At 37.1% G+C, this 24565-nt stretch overlaps 4 protein-coding genes across 5 annotated transcripts; all 4 read left to right on the forward strand.

Moving 5' to 3' along the window:
* The first annotated feature begins 780 nt into the window (after nt 1–780).
* LOC110889066 (DDT domain-containing protein PTM-like) lies at nt 781–1400 on the forward strand. The gene is made up of 2 exons (XM_035979341.1): nt 781–1203; nt 1274–1400. The coding sequence occupies exons 1-2, from the start codon at nt 977–979 to the stop codon at nt 1398–1400; spliced, it is 354 nt and encodes a 117-aa protein (XP_035835234.1). The 5' UTR covers nt 781–976.
* Nucleotides 1401–6132: 4732 nt separating this feature from the next.
* On the forward strand, nt 6133–8774 carry LOC110889064. Its single transcript, XM_022136563.2, has 4 exons — nt 6133–6521; nt 7389–7783; nt 7939–8132; nt 8203–8774. Exons 1-4 carry the CDS (start codon nt 6211–6213, stop codon nt 8587–8589), a joined length of 1287 nt encoding a protein of 428 aa, XP_021992255.1. The 5' UTR covers nt 6133–6210; the 3' UTR covers nt 8590–8774.
* Nucleotides 8775–10318: 1544 nt separating this feature from the next.
* Nucleotides 10319–12271, forward strand: LOC110889065 (thioredoxin Y1, chloroplastic). Its single transcript, XM_022136565.2, has 4 exons — nt 10319–10681; nt 11568–11656; nt 11760–11937; nt 12012–12271. The coding sequence occupies exons 1-4, from the start codon at nt 10517–10519 to the stop codon at nt 12072–12074; spliced, it is 495 nt and encodes a 164-aa protein (XP_021992257.1). The 5' UTR covers nt 10319–10516; the 3' UTR covers nt 12075–12271.
* Nucleotides 12272–13828: 1557 nt separating this feature from the next.
* LOC110889063 (protein SET DOMAIN GROUP 41) lies at nt 13829–16155 on the forward strand. 2 transcript variants are annotated; one of them, XM_022136562.2, is made up of 4 exons: nt 13829–14638; nt 14739–14800; nt 14905–15003; nt 15075–16155. In XM_022136562.2, the coding sequence occupies exons 1-4, from the start codon at nt 13906–13908 to the stop codon at nt 15798–15800; spliced, it is 1620 nt and encodes a 539-aa protein (XP_021992254.1). In that variant the 5' UTR covers nt 13829–13905; the 3' UTR covers nt 15801–16155. The 2 variants fall into 2 exon arrangements, with proteins under 2 accessions (XP_021992254.1, XP_021992253.1); XM_022136561.2 differs by having other exon boundaries at nt 13832–14638; nt 14739–14836.
* The last annotated feature ends 8410 nt before the right edge of the window (nt 16156–24565 follow it).

Genomic DNA, 24565 nt, shown 5'->3' on the forward strand with positions numbered 1-24565 from the left:
TTCGACGGGATGTTATTTTCCAAGAAGGTTGAAAATGTCGGGAATGATGATGCTGTTGAATCAGCGGAGGATGATAAGGATGAAATTGTGAGTAATGATAATGATGCCAATGCTGATAAGGTTGAAAGTTCTGCTACTGGTGCGGATCGGGTTGAGGTGGACAGTGAATCATCCAGCGACTTAAGTGATTACGAGCCGTCTGTTGACTTGGTGGAGGTTCAAAACCGCCACAGTTGCCACCTTCTTCTGGAAATATCGGGGTTCCCGAGGAGGATGTGTCACACCTTCTATCCGTATATAGCTTTCTGTGGTCGTTTAGCGTTTGTTTGTTCTTAAGTCGTTTTGGACTTGATGAGTTTTTTGGTGCTCTTAATAGTTCTGTTCATAATACATTGTTGGATGCCATTCATGTTTCCTTTATTCGCGCTTTGAAGAGTCATGTGGAAACTCTGTCTTCAGAAGGGTCTGGTCTGAGCTTGCATCAAAATGCCTCAGGTATTTATTTCCTGTTTTCATTAATTCGTTATCATATATATTGAAAAATCTATTCTTTTGTTCAGAATAATGGATTGGAGCTTGCTTGATTCATTAACTTGGCCAGTGCTCACAGTAGAGTATCTAACGACTATGAGATACACAGAAGGGCAGGAATGGAAAGCATTTTATGTTAACGTGTGGGAAAAAGATTATTACACTCTCTCTACAGGTAGCAAGTTAGCCATTCTGCAGTTGTTGTGCGACGATGCATCAAATTCTGCAGAAATAAGGACAGACAGACAATCGAGAGGAAACCGAAATCGGCCCAGATTCAGATGGAGTTGTTACTGTTTCAATCGATGAAAGTATCCCTAAAAAAGGTCGCACATCTAAGAATTCTTTATCTAAGGATCAAGAAGCTGTAAAAACAGTTTCGGAAGCTACTAGCGGTGATGATATTGATGAAGATGGTAATGGTGATGAATGCCGCCTATGTGGCATGGATGGGACGTTAATTTGCTGCGATAGATGCCCGTCATCGTATCACTCCCAATGTATAGGAATGATGAAACTGTCTATTCCTGAAGGGGAGTGGTATTGTCCAGAGTGTACGATTAATAGAATCGGGCCGGTTGTTACCAAGACAACGTCCCTTAGAGGAGCTGAGTTTTTCGGGATTGATCCTTATGAGCAAGTGTTTTTGGGCTCTTGTGATCATCTGTTAGTGTATGTTTCCAAAACCATAATTTTTAACTTCTAGCTTCTGTTTCTTATCATAATGTTTTATATGATGCAGGATGAAAGCTTCTACAAGTTCAGGCTCACATATTCATTACTATTCTTCCGTTGATATACCAAAAGTTTTGCAGTCACTTACTTCCTCGGCTGAGTATACAGCTTTATCCCTGACCCCATTGGAATAGAATCAATAGATGATAAAAGCGTTGCTACTAATGCACAAGATGCAGTTATTACCGCTGAAAATGGTACCGTTGTTGCTGAATGTGACTCAAAGGATGTGGTGACTCTGTTTATTTCTTTATGTTCATTCATTCATGTTATATTACATTAATGTACGTAACCCGTCCAACGGACGGGTATTAAACTAGTTGGATTGGATGGATACTCCTTCCTTCCTTTTTCTTAGACCTAATTAAGGTCCTTTGGATTGCATCTACATTTATCAATTTTTGGAAATATTAGTATCAAAACGAGTATGAGTTGCAAAAGTATAGGGCAAGGTTACTTTTTTAGACAATAGATGAAAGGCATATGCCAAGTAACAAATGGCACGAAGAGGATGGATATTCCTTTCAACATGACAAAGAATATGATCAAGATAATAATCGTGTTTCTTGTCTCTAGATTCAGTTGTTTTTGTTGATCTTGTCATAGTCATTTTTCTCACTTTTAGACGAAAAGTAAAAAAAAAAAAAAAACAATATTGAGTTTTTGTTAGAACTGAAAGTACAAAACTAAGTGTGTTACTACTATTAATGCATATTGTTATTGATGGTTGATAAAGTGAAGAGAGTCCATGCTCATGTAAATGATGCTATTGATGGATGTGAATGGATTAAGTGTTTGATTTTGAAGGATATTATCATTGGTGGAAGTGCCTATGCTGGTGAAACGGTTGATATTGGTAATGGGTTGGAATAAGTGTATGATACCGATAAGTACTTTCCTACATATGAGAATGTTTATGTTGGTGAGAATAACACACAATCAGAAAAAAGATAAAAGAGTCTAGTTAAGAGAATCCTAACTAGATTTATGCACCATTTAGAGTTATAAACTGAATTTGTGATTTGGAAAGTCTTTGTTCGTGTGTTTCCATCAAACAAGTATTTGTGTTTGATTAAACTAAGACTTTCGATGTTAACATAATCATTTGTTCCTTGATTAAAGAATATAGTATTAGTTGAATTTACAATGCAACAAGTGGTATCAATGCTTTGTCTTAAAAATCATATTTGTTTTTTGAACAACAACATATTATTAAAAAGCGGAAAAAACTAGCCTAGCACACGAAAAAACAAATACTTACATGATGGGGTATTGTAACCACTCTGTCCACTTCTTATTACACTTTCCAAATGTATCTCCTCAAGCATTGTCTTAGAATCATATTAATTAACAATCGATTTTAATTCAAACTTTTATCTTTGATAATGTTTGATATGTAAACCTAGAACATATCAAGAATTTTATGCAATTTACTTATTGGCGATGAAGAACTACAATAATTGCTCTGTAAACGAAATCACCAAGAATAGTGAGAATTGAGTTGCCATGTGGAAACGAAGGATGTAGCACTTCATGGTTATTTTTTATGCTGCCTTTTGGCATTATATTAAGAATGGATCTTTTGTCCATATGGTGAGTTTTTCATATTCTAAGACTAAAGGGTATGGGGAGCATGAGTTGGGTCATCAATACCACATAGGACCATTAATGAATTGCTATACCACCCCCTTGTCTCATCCACCATGGTTGGCATGGATTAAACCATGACAACCATGGGCCTCCTTTCTTTTTTAATATTTCCTTTTTCTTCTCACAGAAATAAATTAAAATAAGAAAATAGTGGTTTAGGTCATGACCATACCCTTAGAGTAGTTGTTCCAATATTACAAATGAAGACATCAAGGGGATGGATCTTGATGATAAAGTAAATTAGCAATGTTGGCTATCCCATTACCTTGCATAATGGATAACTATAGGACAAGTGGACAACCTTTGGGAGTTATTGGAATCTATATGTGTTTGCCAATAACATAGGAGAGATACTAACACTCTGTTCCCGAGTCTCATTTAACAGGGTAAGGGAAAGGAAAAGAGATGAAAATATGAAAAAACCATGTTCCCAAGTTTTTTAAAGGATATGAGGGGAGGGAAAAGGAGGGAAAGGGAAGAAAATATGACCATATATTCATCCTCCCAAATTGAAAAGATTAGGAGAGAAAATTTTCCATCCCCCCTGTTAAATGAGACTTGGAAACATAGTGTAAGGGAACCAGGGCGCTTAAACTTTTGGGTGGGGGTAAGGGGTACCCGCTCAAGTCACATCGCCATCAGTCTGGTAGGTGGTGCCCAATGGGTGCACTTAGGTCTGGAAAGTTGTTGTTGAGTTGTCACAGAGGTGTTACAAACTTTTTACACTAGTTTATGAGAAACTATGTATTGAGAGTTTGACTTTCCAAATAATTGAAATCAAAACATATGGGAGAGAGTATAAGAATGTTGATTTGCTCGATAAGTGTATGAGATCACATCCTAGTCATTAAAGAGCCTATATTGTTGTAAATAGAAAGAGCAAACATTTAAATCGCCTTACCCTCTCACAATAACATGGGGAGTTGAATTTTTTTAAATTGGAATATAACAAGGGCAAAACCAGAAAAGAAACATGCACTTGGTGTTTATGCTTTTGTTTGACCATTAGCAACATTGTCACTCTTGCAATCATAACTTTTGCCTTCTCATCACATAAATATGTTTTTGTATATGTCTATGGTGTTGCTTAAGATCAACTTAAAAACGTTACCTTTTGTGGATCTGGATTAATTCAATTCAGATGACTCATAATAAACGGATATGATGAACTGTTAGCACTGTTGAACTTCATAATGGATGGGATTTGCCAAGAGAGCTGAAAAAAAAATTAAGGTCTCTAAGGCAATTACCAAAAAGATAATGAATGGACAAGTCAAAGGTAAATGTTATAGTTGTAAGAATATGATCAAGGTAACAAATGGCACGAAGAGGATATTCCTTTCAACGTGACAAAGAATATGATAAGAAAAATGATCATGTTCCTTGTGTTTAGAGTAAGATGTTTTCGTTGATATGTTGGAAAGTAGAAAGACAATGTTACGTCTAGATATGATGGAAAGTAGAAAGACAACGTTACGTCTATGTTCCTTAATAATAATAATAACACAAAACTAGGTGTGTTACTATTGACGCTGATAGTTATTAATGGTTGATGAAGTGACGACAAAGAATTAGACGTCAATAACAAATCCATGTGATGACGTGGGTACGCAGAATCTCCCACTCAGTAAAGCTAGAAGTGACAAGCAGGAAACAGAAGCTAGAACCAAGATATTGTAGCTTGGAGCTTAACAACATCTTACTAGAGTAACATCACAAATTCTGAGATTGGAAAAGTCAATGGATGTGACCTTAAATTAAATGCACATAAAGAAAACATTGGAACTCACACGCCTCCCCTCAATAGTTGCAAGACATGGTACTTATACCAAGAGGGCAAGGGCACATGCATAAGTGAACGTCATGAGGTAAAGCTTTTATCAGATATAGAAGGTAAGTTGTATGAAGGATGTCCCTTGGACGGGAAGCCTTGCCTATATAAGGGAACTTCATGCAACAAAGAAAGATATTCACTCTCTCACTACTTATTCTCTCTATACTTTATTAACTCTCAAGAACCATACACCCCCCTCATGCGTTAAGCAAATGGTGTTGCTAGTGTTTGTAGTTACCTGAGAAACTCTGAGCTAAGGAGAATCCTGAACCTTAAGTTAGCCATACCCTTATTGTTTTAACACCGTGATACTATTGATGGATGTTAACAAATTAAATGTGTTTAATGTTTAATGCTTATGGGTATTATCAATGATGGTGGTGTTCCTATTGATTAGTGTCTATGCTAATGAAACAATTGACATTAGCAATAGGTTAGAAGAACGTTACTAATGATGGTAATATAAATAACGACGAAGATAACTTTCTATTGATTATTAAGATTTGATCATTTTATTTAATTCGTAAAACCGGTTAAAGCATATGCATAGTAATATTCAATATGATAGGAATGAAAAACTGGAAACAGGGGCTCCGGAGACAAACCTACATCAAATATGAGATTCGAGTCTAAATAATTCACTTAGATCGACAGTATACCGATCCATTCGCACACCCTTCTGTGAAACGAGAACCATCAACTGCATGATACAAGGTATTCCTCACACCTACCAAAATTCAACGGGTATCACCATATACCTCATTTTACAATCTTTCACTGAATTAGTTTAGTTTCTTTTTAACATCATACTATGTTAGTATTTTTATGGTGAAATATGCTGAGTTTAGTTTAACCTTTTAAGACCAAGACAGTGAATTTTACTAGTAATTTTCAAAACCAACAATTCATCCTCATCATCATACTTAGTAAATTCAACCAATAGCAAAACAAAGGTAGGGTCTGAGGAGGGTAAGATGTAGACAACCTTACCTCTACCCCGTAGGAATAGAGAGACTGCTTCCAGTGAGACCCCCGGCTCGATAGCAGTTTTGCATCGACATAAGGCACATAACACTCAGCAATCGGGACAAAAACTGATTAGTGCATGTACCCTTTTGTCTTTCAGCTATCAATGCCACCACATGATGCATGATTAGCCGTCCTCAGCTTTTAACGTTATTTTCACGAAATTAGTAAAATAATGTTAAAATTGTGCACTTTCACTTTTGCCCCCGATAGCCTACACATATATATACATTATATGCATATATACCGTAAGCGTGACGTATTTTTATATATTTTTGTATAATAAGTAAATTTCATTCATTGTGGCCTAAAATTTATTGCATTCTCGGCACCAGATAAACTAAATTACCCAATCAAGGAAGGGACTGATACAAGGTCCATGTTGTATGTATATCGTGCAACAATAAACATTTATGAGTTAACCAACAACACACATGTCTCGGTCGCCAATAACCCCGAAACGAGGCGGCGACGGTGGCGGTTTAGGTCTCGCCGCCGTGGCGTACATCGCCGTCGACTATCTCCGGCACCTGTCACCGTCATGGCACGAGCTACTCCAGCCTTTACTATGGATCATACTCGCACTAATCGCAATCACACGTGTTCCTTTCTACAAACACTGGTCAGCCGAACTTCGTTCAGCTCTAGTATTCGTGGCTGCTTTGGTCTTCATGCTCTGCGCCTTACTCTATGAAATGATCTCCGTTCGTTCCGTTACCGCCGTTCTCGGCCTCAACTGGCACCGGTACTAACATATAATGTGATTTTCTTAGTTGCTTGAAATAGCAATTTGAGTTTCAGATCTGATGATTGTTCTAGATTAATTTTTGAGTGTTGTAGATCTATTATGTGTGTGATTAAAGATCTGCTTTTAATTTGGCAGTTTTTATAACTACACATTTAGTGCTTGATGATGCACAAATTTGACTTGTTATTAGTTCAGTAGAATTGGAGGTAGGTTCTGTATTAAGTTATGTTTAGACATTCTATTAATAGTCAAACATCTTGTTCTATGAACTATAAATGTATCCTATTTCTCATTGTTTAGGATATTTTCAGACCAATTTACTTAAAGTTATACATTGTATTGTATCAAATTGCTTGTTTGTTTGTTTGGTAAAACGTTGTAATTTGTTTACCTAATGGAATGGAACATACAATCAACAAAACAAGACATATGCATTGCACACCTCTGGCGTGAGTTAAAACTAAACAAAAATGACTTTAAAGTTTGCTTCACTGGATGTATCAATATTTCTTTGTAATAGCTGCTTGAATGATTTGGAATTGATCTGTCTGTCTAAAACATGAAGCTAACAACTTTTAATTGAGATTTGAAATAAACTAGGCTGCTCAAAAAGTATTTTTTTGTATCAATATGAAGTGTTAAGTTTCTGCTAATTCACTGCTTGAAAAAAGGATGAGCAAATACTTGAAGAAGAGCTGCTGCATTGAGACATGAAACAAACATTAGTCATAAGTCAAGATAAAACACTGCCTCCTGACTTCTTATTGTAAATGAAAGGTGTCGTTGAAACGAAACATTTTCTTGTTATTGCATTTCTCACTGAAAACAAACAAACATATAGATCTGATTTCACTATTCTTTCAGGAGTACCCCTCCTCTTCCTGACACTGGACAGTGGATCCTGTTGGGACTGAACGAGAAACTTCCTCAAGTGATTGTAGATATATTGAGAGCTCGAATCGTTGGATTGCATCATTACCTGATGCTATTTGTAATGCTTGCTTTTTCTGTGCTGTTTGGCTCCATAGAAGCTCCTGGTCTTGGGATTGGTGCCCGGTACATGTTCACTATGGCAATAGGACGGCTTTTGCGAGCCCTAAGTTTTGCATCTACAATTCTGCCATCACCTCGACCTTGGTGTGCTGCAAGTCGGTTTGATGTCCCTCAACATCCACATCGTTGGGCACAGAAATTTTATGTCCCGTATGCTTCTGACTCCAATGCTATAAGAAATGTCATTCATCATGATATGGTGTATGGTATGTCCTCAAAGATGTATGTCACTTTTATGTAGTTGGATCTACTTTACACTTTGAACATAACTGCTATGTTGTGTAATACAACTTGCTTAGATTGCTTGCTATTTATTTATTTTATGCACATGTTAACAAGAAGTTGTTGATATATTTATCAGATGGTGGTGTTGTGCAAGATGATGAATATAGACCAAATTGGGGGTTGATGAGCTTCCTTGCTGATTTCCTCCGACCCGTTCCTTCGGGAGAGGCTGCATGGATTAATTTGCTAAAGAAAGCGGGAGGCGGGTGCAATGATCTTCTATACAGTGGGCACATGCTTGTTGCGGTCCTTACAGCCATGGCTTGGACGGTATAGTATATTTTAATAGAACGATGCATAACAAGGTGTGCTTATATGAACTAAATGGGTTGTAATGTAGGAAGCATACGGAGGTTTGAGCTCAGTGTTTATATGGATGCTTGTAGCACATAGTGCCCAGAGAGAAGTACGGGAAAGACATCACTACACAGTAGACTGCATTGTAGCAATCTATGTCGGGTTCATGTTGTGGAAGATGACTGGGTTTCTGTGGCCACTCAACAACAAAAAGTCGAGACTGAAGAGGCTTGAAAAGATCGAGAGCAAGCTTTACCAAGCTGCAAAAGATTCAGACTTGGACCAAGTGCGAGACCTCTTAAAACAAGTGGACTCCACCGCCAAGGATCAAATTGGGAAGGAGAGGGCTATGCGATTTTTTGCTGGTGGAACCGTCATTTTTGCCCTTACAATCGTCGTGTTGGCGTTTGTTTTAACCAGTGACGGGTAGGTGGTGGTTGTGTGATTTTGTACCACGAACGAACACAGATAATAATTGAACTTCAATTGTTTTGTTGTATTAGTTTTAGGACTTGCTGTTCTGCGTTTGTAATTTGTAGCTTGGGAAACTTGATGCTATAATAGGTATGAGAAATGGAATGTGGTTATCAATATACACGTGAAATCATTTTGTAATTGTAAAGTGTTCGAATAAGTATGTTACATTTAACGAGTCAATGATCGTTGCCGATCAGAATGGCAGTGAAGTGGTTAATTATAAATCAAGTAGATATCTTTTAAGTTGGAAAATAAGAGGCGTTATATATATATAATAATTGGGTGATTTGAGTTTTCATCAAAGAATAAGCACCAAGCATTAGAGGTTTTATGTGAAGACTGGGAATTAAAACGTAAAAGGCAGAAACAACAATTTGAACAGCTTGCTTTAACTAAATTAGTGTCGGTGGGAATTTGATTGGTATCACGCACTATGACAACCGATAAAGAAAACCCATAAAATAAAGTTGTAACATTAACCAAAATGATGTATACACGCATTTGGTTCATTTTGGCTACGGTCTAGGCTCTGAACATTGAAATGTAACGACGAAAAAATACGTCGTGAATTAAACAAATCGTGATCGTACACCAGTATCAACCCCACGGAAAAAAAATTCACATCGAATTGTTGATAAAGATATAAACACGTTATTTCATCAAATAGCATATCCCACGCTTCTTTCACAGTGTTGGACGTAGAGATTCGATCAAACACGGTCTCATTCACATCTGGATACAAGAGATGTAGTGCCTTTCGATCCTTTTTCTTGTTTTCCCGATAATCATTTTGCACTGTGGCGATGTCTTCTAGGGGTTCTCGGAATCCCTCAATTAATTGTCACAATTCCTGTGAATCGAATAAGACCTGCATTTGAATACTCCAATGGTTGTGATTGGACCCACTTAATTTCGGTAATTGAGTGTTAATTCCTCCAATTATAGAGATAGTACCGGCTCCTTTGTTATTAATTATTTTTTTCAAACATTTTTTATATATATTTTCATATATTTGAATATATATGTATACAATAAAAACTTGGTTATAACCAAGTCTCAATAAAAGAGCTGAAGCTTTTTAAAGAGCAGTTTAGTGATAAGGGAGCCCAGAAAGTGGTTAGAGGGATTATCTACACTTCCTGTTGGGCAATTTGGATCATGAGGAATGCCAAGATTTTTAAAGATGCGAATCCTAAAGTGGTGGAGACAGTGGCTTTGATTAAGTCTTGGTCGTTCTTATGGCTTAAAAATAGATCAAAGTATGCTAGGCTTGAGTGGAAGGAATGGTCTAAAAATCCTCTGTATCTGATGTAGTCCTCTGTTCTGTTGTTGTGTTTTTGTGGTGGCCCTCGATTTGAGGTCTGCCCGTGTTTTTTCAATGAAATTTTCCGTTCAAAAAAAAAAAAAAAAAAGAGCTGAAGCTTGTTTAAGGGTGGATCGTGAGTAACTCATGAACGACTCTGCTTATTTAGTTGTAAAACCGAAAAGTAGTTAATTTGAGGTAATACCAATGGGGTGGTGGTCCATTGGCAAAGACAAAACCTTTAAAACACCAAGGTTAGAAAGGGGGAGGTCTTGGATTCAAGTCCTACAGGCGACAGGGATTAAAGAAATTAGCCGTTCAAAAAAAAGTTAATTTGAGGTAATTAGTAAGTAGTTAGGATTATGTGGATTTGTAGGGAAAGAAAGTAAAGGAGAGAGATAGTCGGAGGTGAAAGTGACATGTTAGAGAAGGTGGAGGACTTGAAAAAAAATAGAATCTTCCCAGCCCAGCCAAACACACCAACCCAACACAAGGCTGCAGTTTCCCACAAGCAAAGCAATAGATTGATTGATTATATTTCATATCATATCGTTTGTCTCATAGACATCTCCATCCGATGGCCGTCGTCTCTATCCCCACATGGAATTCGGCGCTGGTAACTTCATCTTCTATCTCATCGTCGAAGCTTGCCAATCTATCATCCCTGCAATGTCAACCACACCTTCCTACTCCTCGTACGGCGCTCACTTATCGTCGAAGCAAGCGTTCATCGCTTCCCATAGTAATCTCTCTCTCTCTCTTCTTTTTTCATTCATTTGCCTTATGCCATAGGTCTTCTGTCTTTAATTAGCATTTCAACTGAAACCAAATTACTATCCGTCCGTACAATTAGCTAGGTTTCTGATTTTATTCATCTCCACAACTTAACTTAAACAGGTGGTCGTGGGTTGGCTCTACTTGAAACAATATACCCATAGTGTGTGTGTGCAAACTTCTTCTTCTTCTTATGATTTATATAAGTAGTATTAAACATTTTCTTATTAAATGGGATTAGGTTAAGAGATGATCAATCAACATGTGCAGTGTTTTGGGATAATTCAGTATCTATTAACATAGCTTATACTTACTCTCTAATATTTGTCACTTATAGATACGTTAGGGAATTTGATTTCATTTCATTTCAAGTGACAAAAAACACAAACTGCAACCTCTATGCTGTGCACAGAAGAATGATTAGTTTGATAAGGTTTTGGATGCAATAGAAAGGAATTAGGCGTTATTGTAAGTAACTTGATGATGATTGTCCTACAAGGTTTGTAAGTACAAACAAGGATCAGATTATTATAAGTCAGCCTACAATAGATACACAAGATGTTATGTATGCTTTTCACAGATACTAATGCCAAACAACGTGTTATCGCAAAGTTGGAGGCTAGAAGAAGCACTTTTGGTTTCATTTCTAGCCTACTCCAGGGGTACAACGACTTTTGTTGTATGAAAGTAGAACACAAATAATGGACATTGTTGGCATCACTTAGTGGAAAAATGAAAATTTGAGACTTGATGACAATGAATGCCTTCATGCTTTTCTGTGACTGGTTGTTGTCTAATTTAATTATCTTTTTAAAGAAAAAAAAATACTAACTTGCTGAGTGATGACGTGTCAGGTTGCAGCAAAGAAGCAAACATTTTCGTCCCTGGATGATTTACTTGAAAAGGCTGAGAAGCCTGTGTTGGTTGACTTTTATGCAACCTGGTAAACAACTCTGTATGCTGGCACATTGTGACAATGAAGTTATATTTGTCTTAGGTTGAAAATGAAGGGATGTATGTGTATTAATATTATATATCACTTGCAGGTGTGGCCCATGTCAGTTTATGGGTCCTATACTTAACGAAGTTAGTGTTAGCATGGGAGATAGTATCCAAGTGGTGAAGATTGACACTGAGAAATATCCTGAAATTGCAAACAAGTACAGCATCGAGGCCTTGCCAACTTTCATCCTGTTCAAGGATGGAAAGCCTTGCGACCGTTTTGTAAGTTTGACTTCGGGCATTATGTCATATGTCAAAACAATAACAAATTGACTGTTATATTATATTGGTTTCAGGAAGGAGCTATGACAGCAAACCAGCTGATCCAGCGAATCGAGGGTACCCTGGCTAACCCTTAACAAAGAGTTTTCAGTACATTTTCATTTTAAAAGTGCTACTTTGTTACTTGCATTGACCTAGCAATTCAACATTGTGTATTACTGTTATTTTTCAACTCCATTCCTGGTTAATAGTAAGTCTCATTTTACATTATTAATATGTATTGATCATTGTAACATATTTATAAATACGCGTGGCAAGACTTTCTTTTCTTTTAGAATTGAGTTTATCTCATAAAATTAATCATGTGTCAAGAACCAGATTTGAACTGGTGACACGAGGATTTTCAGTCCTCTGCTCTATTGCATGTCCTCGGAAATTTAAAGTAGGCGCAAATTCTCCCAATTTGTGTGGAATCAATAGCTTGTCAAATATGTGTGTGGTTTCATGTAGCATTTGGACCGAATAAAATTACGTTGATACTTGCACATATTATGGGTAACGTAGGAGACATCTCTATTTTTCTCCTCGGGAATCTTTAGAAGTACCACTACTTGGCTTTCAATTCGCCTTTGACCATCAAATGAAATGTTAATAATCTGTCCTCTTCTCTTTGAAAGAAGGGGCGCAGGTCCGTGACCGTGGGTTTTAGTGTAAACCACTACATGATTATATACTGAATCAACTAATCCCAAACGTTGGGTTCGATGTTAAACAAGAATTATAGACGTTATAGTTATTATTATTCATCATCGTAACTTCATTAACATAATGACATATCACCAGCTAATATAGTGTTATAATACGTAGACGGTATAATGCAAGTATGATAAGGTTTAGTGAAAGATAGGAGACTGAGGAAATGTAGTAACATCAAAATAATAATAAGAATGGAAATGAGATAATTCATAATGATCCTACCCCACTAATTATGGCAATTAAATTATTACCATATTATAAATTAACAAAATGTTTAAGCTTCTTGAGATGTACTCTATGCATTGGGAGTCTTTCAAAAAAAATTCTATTTTTTCACTTCTAACCCAATGGTTTACATTGTTTGCATTTTAAGCTTTTTGTTTTTTTTTTTTACTTTTAACTCAAAACTTTTCATCTTTTGCAATTTAACCCCAACACATTTTTATTTTTAACTTTGATCCACGTATTTTTTATCTTTTGCAAATTTTTTGTTTTACGTTTCGTTCTAATTTTGCGAGTCAACACGCCGTAACGTATGTGTGGGTTTCAAAGTTTTTTTGTACTATTTTTTCCCATTTGACAAGACCGTCACAACGCGTTTATTTTCCCTATTTGTCAGGTTCGTCGTAACACGCGTGGTATTAGATCGACTTAGTTACTCTTTTATATTTTTACATTTCAGTCAAACTTTTTCGCATTAACATGTCGCAACTGGCATACGTGGTTCAACGATTTTACGTATGTTTTCCGTTCGGTGTTATTTTTTCCTTTTTATTTATTTTGTTTTTACGAGCTGTTACGGTGTTGTTGGTCGCTTGTAGTTGTGAAGCATTAGTGCTACTTGGCACGGTCTATGCCCCCGCCGCAACGCGGGGGCTCTTAATACTAGTTATTATTATTTTGCAAAGGAAACAAAATTGAAAAGGGATGGGTTTTGTCTTTTAGCTACCGTCGCCAACGTCCAACACTCGACGGTGAGGACGAGGACGCGGGGGGGCGACATGGTGTTCGGTCCGTCGCCGGTGCTGGACGGGTGGGGGACGCTCCCCATACCGTCTAGCCTTACACAAGATGTTATGTCCAGATTGATGATGCCATTGCCAGATTCATGACTTGGTTAAAAATGGATGGTCCCTTTTTTGCTTTTCTTTTCAAGTGCACCTCCTCCTAATCTATGGTTTAAGTACAAATAATCCAGTTAACGGAGGAAATATGGAGACGGAAATGGAGATGGTGTCAGCAGAAAGTATAGGAATCGGAGAAGACCTAACCCCACCTCTCTCCCCGATCTCCTACTCACTCCACGACGCTTTCCTTCACTCCCACTGCTCTTCCTGCTTCTCCCCTTTACCCTCCTCCTCTTCCCCCAATCCCAATCCCAATCATCATCATGGCCACGGTGGTCTTCTCTACTGCTCTTCTTCCTGCTGCGAATCCTCTCATTCCCCCCTCCACCACTTTTCTTCCTCCGCCCACCTTCTCTCCCCTTCTCTAGAGCCCTCCGACCTCCGAGTGGCTCTCCTCTTTCTTCTTCAAATCAAACCCCACTTCAATTCTTCTTACCATCGTATTTGCGGCCTCATGTCCAACCGTCACCGTCTTCTTACATCCACCAATGACGACGATGACCTCGCCATCAGAATAAGAAACGGAGCAAGGGCCATGGCTGCTGCTGCTGCCACGGATGGGGAATTTCTATTGGAAGAGGCTGAGGCGGTGTTGTGTGCGGTGCTAACCAACGCCGTGGAGGTTCAAGATAGGATGGGCCGATCCGTGGGGATTGCGGTTTATGACACGTGTTTTTCATGGATCAACCATAGTTGTTCTCCAAATGCCTCTTACACCTTCCTGCCCCCGGAGACTCCAAGGGGTGGCCAACGCTGCTGCCTCATCACTCCATCGTCTTCCCAACCCTTTGATGATACTCCTTCTCACTTGCTTACAGGTAGGTAAACCACTCAATATTCTCTTCATTTACAGGCCTAGAATTGGTATGTCCTTTGTGGTTGTTAAACTCACCCTGTATGTATGTATAAACAAAACAGGATTGGCTGGTGGTCCGAAAATAGTTGTTAGGAGTATAAAGACGATAAAGAAAGGGGAGCAGGTAACCGTTTCATACACGGACTTGTTGCAGCCAAAGGTAAACAAACACTACACAAACCAAGCCTTAACATAGATTGAAGTCTTTCTTTCTGTTATGTTTTCCAGGAGTTGAGGCAGTCGGAGTTGTGGTCTAAGTATCGATTTACATGTTGCTGTCATCGATGTGCTGCACATCCTTTAACCTATGTCGACCAACATCTACAAGTAATAATCCTTCTTACTGAACAAGCTATGTTTTATAAGCTTGATGATGAATATATTCTCTTGGTTTCTAGGATAGTTGCAGGAGCGATGATTTTGTTACAGAATACATAGATGATGCTATTGATGATTATCTGTGTTCCAACGACACTGAATCTTGCTGCAAGAAGCTGGAGGATGCTCTTTTGAATCATAAAACTAGGTTACATCCACAAAACCATTTGTCTCTCAAGGCCTACACAACTCTAGCTTCAGCATATTCAAGTGCAAGCGCAATTGCAATGGAGGATGAAGATGGTTTGAAAATGAAGAGATTCAGTGCAGCGTACTCTCTCTTACTTGCCCTACAAACACATGATCTGTTTCTCCATGAATCTAGTTTAATTGCTTCAGTTTCAAATTTCTGGATCGGCGCTGGTGAATCACTGATAAATCTTGCTACACGCTTAGTGTCAAGTCGTAAATGGGGTGGGTGTGGGTGCGGGTGCAGGTCGATTGATATACGTGAAGCTAACTTAGAGGTGTTGAAGGAATATGTTTTAAAGTGTATAAGTGATATAATAGGAGGTGGGAAGGTGTGGAAGTTTTTGGTTGGTGGAAACGGTTATTTAGAAGTTGTTCCCATGGATATGAGATGGGTCGAGTCGAAGACAGTGGGTGATGATGAGTGTGTGGATGGACAACAGGTATTTGGGTTAGGTGCTCATTGTTTGTTATATGGAGGGATTTTGGCCAACATTAGTGGCGGCCACGACTCGCCTTTGAGTTGTTATGTTGGACGGCTTCTCGATGAATTATAAAAATGAATTTGTTAAGAGCAGCTCCACTCTGATTTATCTACTTTATTCTTGCAGCACGTTGTAGAGAATCCAATTATTTGTTTTCACTCTAAAGCAAGCAACAGTGAAAGTCCCACCCACATATATGTGTAGTGGTCAGTTTGACCCCCAACCAGGTTTCCCCTTTGAACTGCCTATTGACAAAAGCGTACAATCAACTGTTTGGCCGGGCCAATTTTTATGCTTTTCTTTTTTTGGGTACGATTCCTGTCTTTTGAGTCTCACATATAAATATGTTATGATTATACGATACAAATTCGATTTACTTTACCTTTCGATCCAAATGCAATACTTATATAGGTTACGTTGAGTTAAATCGGATATATTGAAATTTGCCTTTTCATGTGGTTAACGGATTACACAACGTTTGGACTAATCCATTTTATGTTTTGGCACATCGCCCGCGGGTCATATTACTAGTTAACCTTAAAATTTCATGAACAAAAACCATCCTTTTTTATACAAAAGGAAATAGATTTCTATGTTGCTTAATTCAAATCAGTCTGTAACCACAGATTTCTTAACAAGGTTAAACCATTGAAATACTCAAAAGAGTAAGGGTAGATGCTAGTTACTGCTGCAAATGAGTTGGTGGCAAAGATGGCGAGGTTATACATTAGTCCATGCTTGTGATCAGTCGCGTACATTCTTTTTCTTGAACCAAAATATCCAAACAAATAGTTTTTTTCTTTCTGATAACTTGATTCGACCAACCTACAAGAACAAAAGGTAAATGTGAGTTCGCTTTAACCTGATTCCCAATTAATCAAACTCTCAATTGAATGGAAGGAAACCCCAAAATTTGATATCAAGCTAGCACCGCCAAAATAAAAGGCAACATGTATGTATGGATGTATGTAACAAACTGAAGCAACAACAAAATAATAGCATTATGTCCTTTGAATTCCTTGCTGAGCAAAATGAATTTAGTGCTTGTAGACCCAAGAATCTTCTTGCAAGTGAGTTGGGGACTAACTCATGCGCAACGCACGCGTGAGTGGTTGAAGAATTACAAGGCTTATTTTCCAACAATACATGAATGAAGTCTCTAGCTGGGAATGGGATGAGCTGGCGTAGGGCCACATCAAGTCAACTAACTTTATGGACCAAGCAAAGTCTTATGCAACTGCAAACTTCATTTACTAGTTGATGCTGCTAACTACCAAGCCAAGTTATGTCTTATATATACAGGTAAAAACAGAATGAATATGAATATATTCAGTGCAAAGAATGGTGGCAACTAAGAAATGATAATCATTCATTCAACTAAGGGGCTGTTTGACAGCTTCTGAATGGTTAAGTGCTGAACCAATAAGAGGTCTGAACTACTAAGTGTTGAACCAGTAAGAGGTCTGAACCATTAAGAGTCAGTATAATGCTTAATCGTTCAAAGGCAAATGTCTGACAAATTCAAATTAGAGGTCTTAACCATTCATACTCAGTATAATGCTTAATCATTTAGAGGCAAATGTCTAAACCATTCAAACATCTGCTCGCGAAACAAACAGTCTAAACCATTAAGTGTTGAACCAATAAGAAGTTTGAACCATTAAGAGCCCATTAACAGCTAAACAAACAACCCCTAAGAAATGATATATTAGAGCCCATTAAGAGCTAAACAAACAGCCCCTAAGAAATGATAAGAATATATACTTCTAATTGAAAACTGAGGAAGAGCAATATACTTCTAATCTCACCTAAATTTCATTGTCATCGTACCAAGTCTTAGATAGAATCCGGCATGAAAGCCCGGAGAGGTTTACTGGTTTAGGGCTTCTTACAGAGTTTGTTTCAATTTAGAACCCAAACTTAAATATTATATCTTTTCATTTAAAATATCAACTTTACCTTAGAAAGTATTTAAAAATAATTACTTTGCCATGTTTTTCTAAAATTTAAAATTTTATATTAAAAATCTTATTTTTGCACGTTAACTATTTTTGGCGATATTCATGATATGCCGTGGAGAGATGGCAAGGATTTGTGGAAATGGAAATTCGATAAGGATGGTATATTCTCAGTAGCCTCGGCTAAGAAGCTTCTTTTGCAAAATGATCCTGTCAATTCTAGCTTGTTGATTCACTGGAACAGTTGGGTTCCCTTTAAGTGTAAAATCATGGTTTGGAGGCTTGCTTTAAATCGTCTTCCCACTGTTGCCGAGCTCATCAAACGGGGCGTTAACATTCATGATCAGGCCTGCAGATTTTGTCAGGCGGAGACGGAATCAGCGCTGCATTTGTACACGGGCTGCTTTTTTGCGCAGGAAGTTTGGTTTCGCATCGAGTCTTGGTGCCGCTTGCCCCACAGTTTCGCTTTTGATATTGCGGATATTTTACAGGTTCCGGACAATAATACAAGCTCAAAAAGCACGAGATTTATTTTGAGAGGTATCGTTTACACAACCATGTGGGTGATTTGGAACGAGCGAAATAATCGGGTTTTTAATAACAAAAGCCGAAGACCTGCAGAATTAGTAGAGCATGTAAAATCTACTACGTTTTTCTGGTTTCGTCATAGGTCTAGATATAAACATGTCGATTGGAAAGTGTGGTGTATTTGTGTTGGAAATTTAGTGAAAATGAGTTTATCACTAAATATTTTGGACATCAATAATATTTATGTATGTGTTGTATAAATAATTATTTACGGGTTTGTGTTCAAACTATGTCCAAATAGAGCTAAGATAAATGAGATATCGAAGCTTGAAGTTGTATGTTTGGAACAAACAAAGATGAATAATATGGATTAGTTTTGTCAACTTGTCCCACATAGGTGGGATGACAAAACTTAAAGTGGTATATAAGGAGGAGCACTCCTTGTAATTGTTTCCTTAAAGGAAAACACTAGTGGTGTCCAAAGGGTGCGCCGCACCCGCACATATGCGCAGTATGGATAGCGCATGACCAGGTGGCGTCCTGGTATGCGCAGTGGCATCTATGTGGCGCGCGACTCCACATCACATATGCGCGCATAACATGGGCTATAGGCCTAGTGTGGTGCATTTTGAACTTCGCACACTGTCTTTGTATTTTTGTCCATGAGCGAGTGGTCAGATACATGGCGGGTGGCTGGTCTGCCTATGGCGCACCCTTGGGTGGCATAGGCGGATGTCATGGCATGGCGCAAGCTCCTTAGACGCGCAGCTAAGATGGAAGTGCATATGGCGCGTGGGCCTGGAAGGCGCATGACCAGCCGGCGTCCTGGTATGCGTAGCGACTTCCAATTAGCGCGTGGCGTAAGAAGGTGTGTCTCCGCGGAAGCGTAGTGCACGTTCAACTAAGGCACGCCTGCATGCGTGCTCAACCGGTCAAACCAGTCTACTTACTAGAGAGTTAATGTTAGACGGTTTCCACTAGTGTCATAAGTTAAATGACAGTTTTCTTTTACTACCACTTAATATCCATTAAGTTAGAGTTTAACCCTTTTAATTACAAGATTAATTATCTTGTTAATTACAAGATTAATGATCTTGTTTATGACTTCATTAAGAGGGTTTAATGAGTATCTCATTATAAAATGAATATGGTTTATTCATTTGAATAATAAGAAAAACATACTCAATAGTGATATCTACATTTCATGAAACTTTAGAGAAGAGCATTCTCTAAAGTATTCACAACTTCATTCTTTTCACCAACATTTCTTAACACCAAATTATACCCGGTGTAATATCGGGCGTGAGAGCCATCTCCGGCAGTAAAACTACTGCTTCGGTTGTTGTACCCTGAGAAACAGAACCGTCTGAAAGAAGGCGCGGAATCTGTTTTAAGAGAAGCGTGTTGAACACGTGCCTCAACCAAAACTGTCAACAATTTTGCTTGTCTTGCAGCGCAGTTTCGATCTGGAAGGTGCGGTTGAAGTTCCCAAAGACGCTTGCTTGATTTAAGATTGGTACAATTATATTGTATTTTATATTTGTTTATTTAGTTTTTGTAACCGGTATTGTACTAGTCGAATTTCTCACAAATAAAGAGAGTCCCGTTATTATTTATTATTTATTTTGTAATATATTTTAATAAAAAGTGAACCTAGTTCCTACAATCTTAAAACAGACTTTCTTGAAGATTGTTGCTACAATCTTAAATCCCGTCTCTATGAGGATTTAGGTTCACGAAAGTTAAAATATTTAATGGGATTTTTGTTAAAATTTTGAAAATATCTTTTGGGAAATATTTATTTAGTACAATGAGTTGGATTAATTTTATGATTGGAGTACAATCTTTAATCCGAATACCGGGTTGCAAAACTACTAATTTTTTCCTAATGAGCGAATTAGAAATTGGTAATTTTTGTAAACCCATATAATGTGTATGAACGATGGAAATTCTCTAAGGAGAATGTTAGATGTAATTTGATAAAATAATATGAGTTTCAAATGTCTTGAAACGTATATATTTTCTAATGAGTGTATTAGAAACTAATTATTTTATAAAATTACAAGTTTTTCAAACATTTATGTATTCTAACAAGAGTGTTAGAAATAATTATTTTGTATAATAATAACTTTTAAAACATCTATATGTTCTAACGTGCGTGTTAGAAACAATGTTTTAAAGACGGTTGGATGTTCTAACAAGCGTGTTAGAAACAATATTTGAAATACGTTTAGATTTTCTAACGAGCGTTTTAGAAAAGATTTTTTTTCCAACGAGCGTGTTGGAAACAATTATTTTGGATATAATAAATCTTGAAACGGTTTCGGCTAAACTTTTAAATTTCTAACAAGCAAGTTATAAACGGTTTTTTACATAAATGTTAAAACGGTTTCGTCTAAGCTATTAAATTTCTAACGAGCGAGTTAGAAACGGACTGTTTTCCACATACGCTTAAACGATTTTATTTGTTTATTTCTAATGAGCGTATTAGAAATAGTTTATATTTTTATATAAACGTCGAAACAAATTTTGTAATCGATTATTTCTAGCGAGCGTGTTAGAAACGATTTAAAGAGTTTCATAGTTGTTTATTTTCTAACGAGCGTGTTAGGAACGATTTAACGACTTTGTCAATTGTTTATTTCTAACAAGAGGGTTAGAAAACGTTTATTTTATATAAACCAAAAACGGCTTATGGCAATAAATAATCGTCTAATTTTCTAATTTGCGTATTAGAACTAGTTTATCTTATAACCAACTATTTTAACGATTTGTAATTGTTAATTTCTAACGAGCGGGTTAGAACCGGGTTAAATATGATAAACTATTTAAGATGATTTGTAATCATTTTATATATTTTCTAACGAGCGTGTTAGAAAAGATATGTGTTCATTTCTAACGAGCGTGTTAGAAAACGTTCACCTAAGTAAACCAAAAGTGAATAAATGTGTTCGTTTTATTTCTAACGAGCGCGTTAGAAGAGGTTTACTTTATAAAACCGAATATTTTGAATGTTTGTCCAACATTTAAATTCTTTATTAGCATATTAGAATTGGTTGTCATACAAACCACTCATTTTAACGATTGCTAATCGTTATTATCTAACAGCGGTTAGAAATGGTTTAAATATGATAAACCATTTATTAAAACGATGTGTATTCGTTTTATTTTCAAACGAGCGAGTTTGAAATTGTTTTAATTATTAAACTATTATAAGGTTTATTGTCTTGATTTATAATCAAAATATAAATATATAGTTTAATATTAAAACACTTGCAAGAACGAGAAATGCTTTGAACGAATAAAACATGTCTTTGCAAAGTATAACGTCTTGAACCATATAATAGTCTTGGAGAGACTATTTGGTGAAAAACAACTCGATGTTGTTATAAATATAATAAGTTGCTCAACTACTTGCGAGTAGTTAATTGTAAACAAGTTTATATTTGGACAACTGATGAAACAAGTTATACGTGTTCCATTGAGGGGGTACCTCAAAACTGACACCGAACGAAATAATTGCGTTTATTTCGGTAAAAGGTGTTGAAGATAATAACACTTTGGCTTTGATGTTTAGATATCATTGGTGTATCCGTTATTATGGACTACTAATAAGTTGTCAAAAGGATACACATTTTGATACAAAGTGTAAAAAGTAATTTACACAAATACAACGAGAGGGTTGTGATCATGACTTATGTAATAAGTCACAAATCAAACATCAAATGCATAACGGCGTCATGAGAAACGTGGTGTATGGTTTGAGATGGAATACACGAAAACGACATATGTCATCTAATGTTGAGAGCATCAACATGGAAATGCACATGTAAGTTTTCAAATATATATATATATATATATATAACATATGAAAGAAATATATGTTATTATTGTAAATGTTTTAATAAATTTAGGAAATTTATTATTGGAAATTTACAATAGTGATGGACTTGTAGATGTTTCTACCACCATCAATGTTGTTTAAACTATGTGGAGGCTTGGTCCTCAATTTGGGAGAGTATCCTAATACATGGTATTAATGAAACAACAATGTAAATGTATATATCACTATAGGCATATGTGAATGCTTTGGTTGAGAGTCAATCAAATTGACTATATTTCAAGACTCAAGTGATTTTATACAATGAAATTCATCAAAGTGACTTGTATTAAGACTTATATTTAAGTCTTTAGGAAGTCAATGATGAAGCCTTGGAGATAAAAGGCAAACGAGTTATGATCCTAATGGATGAAGTTAACTATGGTTTTGAGGCCTTCCTAAAACCTATGGTTTTGGAATGGTGAAATAAAATTTCATTATTGTGTCTAAACTAAGAAACGAATGTTCGGAAGAGATAGTGCGTTATCTCTTAAGGCTGTGAAGAATCAGAATGATGCATCTTCTGTTCACATGCTAGAGTATTGTGGTCTAAAGCATGCTAGACTAATACTTGTTAATTTACATGCTCGACGGAGACTAAATTAACTTTAAACATTCAAAATATGTGATGACACAAGAACGAATTTTGTGCTAAACAAAACTATAAATATAACTTCATTAAAATGCAAGCAATGTGGAGGGAGGATGCCGTTTAAGAAACAAACCCTTTAGGGTATGTGGAAATGGTAGTTGAGAAGTTTTCTCAAACTCGAAATGAAAGGGAGAACATTTCATCACCCCATTTGGATGTTATCCAATTACACTTAAATGTGGGGGTGACTTGCATTTAAATGTGGAAATGGGAGTTGAGAAGATTTCTCAAACTCGAAATGAAAGGGGGAACCTTTCATCGCCCCATTTGGATGTTATCCAATTACACTTAAATGTGGGGGGTGACTTGCATACATTGCAAACGCATGACCAAGTGGAGTACACAATGGTTATATGGAGTCAATCGAGTAGATTGGACTCGAATGCCCATTGGTTAGATTCAAAATCTAGTAAGATGTCAGTCATGACACACCAAAGGCATGGTGAAAACGTGTCTAGCCATGAATTGAGTTTCATGTCATTCTAAGACAAGGTACATAACTGGATCCAGGTTGAGATCACGAGTTATAAGTCTTATGAATCGACTAAAAGGCAAAAGTGACTAGCGAGTCAAGAACACGCTAGAACAACTGATCGTTATTTAAATTATCGTTGGTGACTTAGCAAAGTCAAAGATAATTTTGGATCCAACAACCAGTGGGTTGATAAGAGATCAAGTTGTGGAATGAGACTAAAGCCCATGAAAAAGGGACATGAGGGAAACCTAACCCAGTTGACTGGAGATCCCAAGATCTAGGTTCAATAGGCCAACTTAATCATGAATCGAAGGGTAGTCACTGTGGGGGCATAACTAATAGATATGTTTATGTATAAGCTAGTGTATATGTTCATATATCCCCCTAAAACTATAAAAGGGTGTTTAAATATGTCCTAGTCCATTCCTATAATATTCAGTGACATTGTTGTGAGGCTAAGCATAATATATGGCTAATTGATTTGTGGAAATCATAGTAAGCCATAGTGCTTTTAATGATTCAAAGGAATCACCTATGTGAGAGAGAAGTAGGGTCGCTGCGAATGGCATTGTGGGGTGCGCAATCCTAGAGCTCTCGCAGAACCGGGCAAGTGTTCCAGGACCTTAATAGGACACGATAGTGAGGGGATAGCCCGGCTAGGGAAAGTATTGTGTGAATGTATATTGTCGCTTACACAAATGGGGGGTTGTTCAAGGACATCACGTCTACAAAACCCTAGTAGACTAAGTATGCTTCACAAAGGAAGGTTCAAAGGCAAAACCTACCTATCCTGCAATACTCGACTGTCGAGGTTTCATCGGGGAATTTTGGGTGATTTTATCGATCTCCATTCATGTAAGGGATTGTTGGAAATTTAGTGAAAATGAGTTTTTCACTAAATATTTTGGACATCAGTAATATTTATATATGTGTTGTATAAATAATTATTTACGGGTTTGTGTTCAAACTATGTCCAAATAGAGCTAAGATAAATGAGATATCGAAGCTTGAAGTTGTATGTTTGGAAAAAACAAAGATGAATAATATGGATTAGTTTTGTCAACTTGTCCCACATAGGTGGGATGACAAAACTTAAAGTGGTATATAAGGAGGAGCACTCCTTGTAATTGTTTCCTTAAAGGAAAACACTAGTGGTGTCCAAAGGGTGCGTCGCACCCGCACATATGCGCAGTATGGATAGCGCATGACCAGGTGGCGTCCTGGTATGCGCAGTGGCATCTATGTGGTGCGCGACTCCACATCACATATGCGCGCATAACATGGGCTATAGGCCTAGTGTGGTGCATTTTGAACTTCGCACACTGTCTTTGTATTTTTGTCCAT

The sequence above is a fragment of the Helianthus annuus genome, chromosome 11 (assembly GCF_002127325.2).
Source record: "Helianthus annuus cultivar XRQ/B chromosome 11, HanXRQr2.0-SUNRISE, whole genome shotgun sequence".
NCBI classification, from domain to species: Eukaryota; Viridiplantae; Streptophyta; class Magnoliopsida; order Asterales; family Asteraceae; genus Helianthus; species Helianthus annuus.

What these genes read in the sequence shown, in the direction of transcription:
- LOC110889063 (XM_022136561.2), top strand. Translation starts at nt 13,906, where the DNA reads ATGGAGACGGAAATGGAGATGGTGTCAGCAGAAAGTATAGGAATCGGA. An exon ending in CGGACTTGTTGCAGCCAAAG is followed by an intron (nt 14,837 to 14,904) that starts GTAAACAAACAC and finishes TATGTTTTCCAG; the next exon opens with GAGTTGAGGCAGTCGGAGTT. An exon ending in ATGTCGACCAACATCTACAA is followed by an intron (nt 15,004 to 15,074) that starts GTAATAATCCTT and finishes CTTGGTTTCTAG; the next exon opens with GATAGTTGCAGGAGCGATGA.
- LOC110889065 (XM_022136565.2), top strand. Translation starts at nt 10,517, where the DNA reads ATGGCCGTCGTCTCTATCCCCACATGGAATTCGGCGCTGGTAACTTCA. An exon ending in AGCGTTCATCGCTTCCCATA is followed by an intron (nt 10,682 to 11,567) that starts GTAATCTCTCTC and finishes ATGACGTGTCAG; the next exon opens with GTTGCAGCAAAGAAGCAAAC. An exon ending in GAAAGCCTTGCGACCGTTTT is followed by an intron (nt 11,938 to 12,011) that starts GTAAGTTTGACT and finishes TATTGGTTTCAG; the next exon opens with GAAGGAGCTATGACAGCAAA.
- LOC110889064 (XM_022136563.2), top strand. Translation starts at nt 6,211, where the DNA reads ATGTCTCGGTCGCCAATAACCCCGAAACGAGGCGGCGACGGTGGCGGT. An exon ending in CTCGGCCTCAACTGGCACCG is followed by an intron (nt 6,522 to 7,388) that starts GTACTAACATAT and finishes CTATTCTTTCAG; the next exon opens with GAGTACCCCTCCTCTTCCTG. An exon ending in TTACAGCCATGGCTTGGACG is followed by an intron (nt 8,133 to 8,202) that starts GTATAGTATATT and finishes GTTGTAATGTAG; the next exon opens with GAAGCATACGGAGGTTTGAG.
- LOC110889066 (XM_035979341.1), top strand. Translation starts at nt 977, where the DNA reads ATGGATGGGACGTTAATTTGCTGCGATAGATGCCCGTCATCGTATCAC. An exon ending in TCTTGTGATCATCTGTTAGT is followed by an intron (nt 1,204 to 1,273) that starts GTATGTTTCCAA and finishes TATATGATGCAG; the next exon opens with GATGAAAGCTTCTACAAGTT.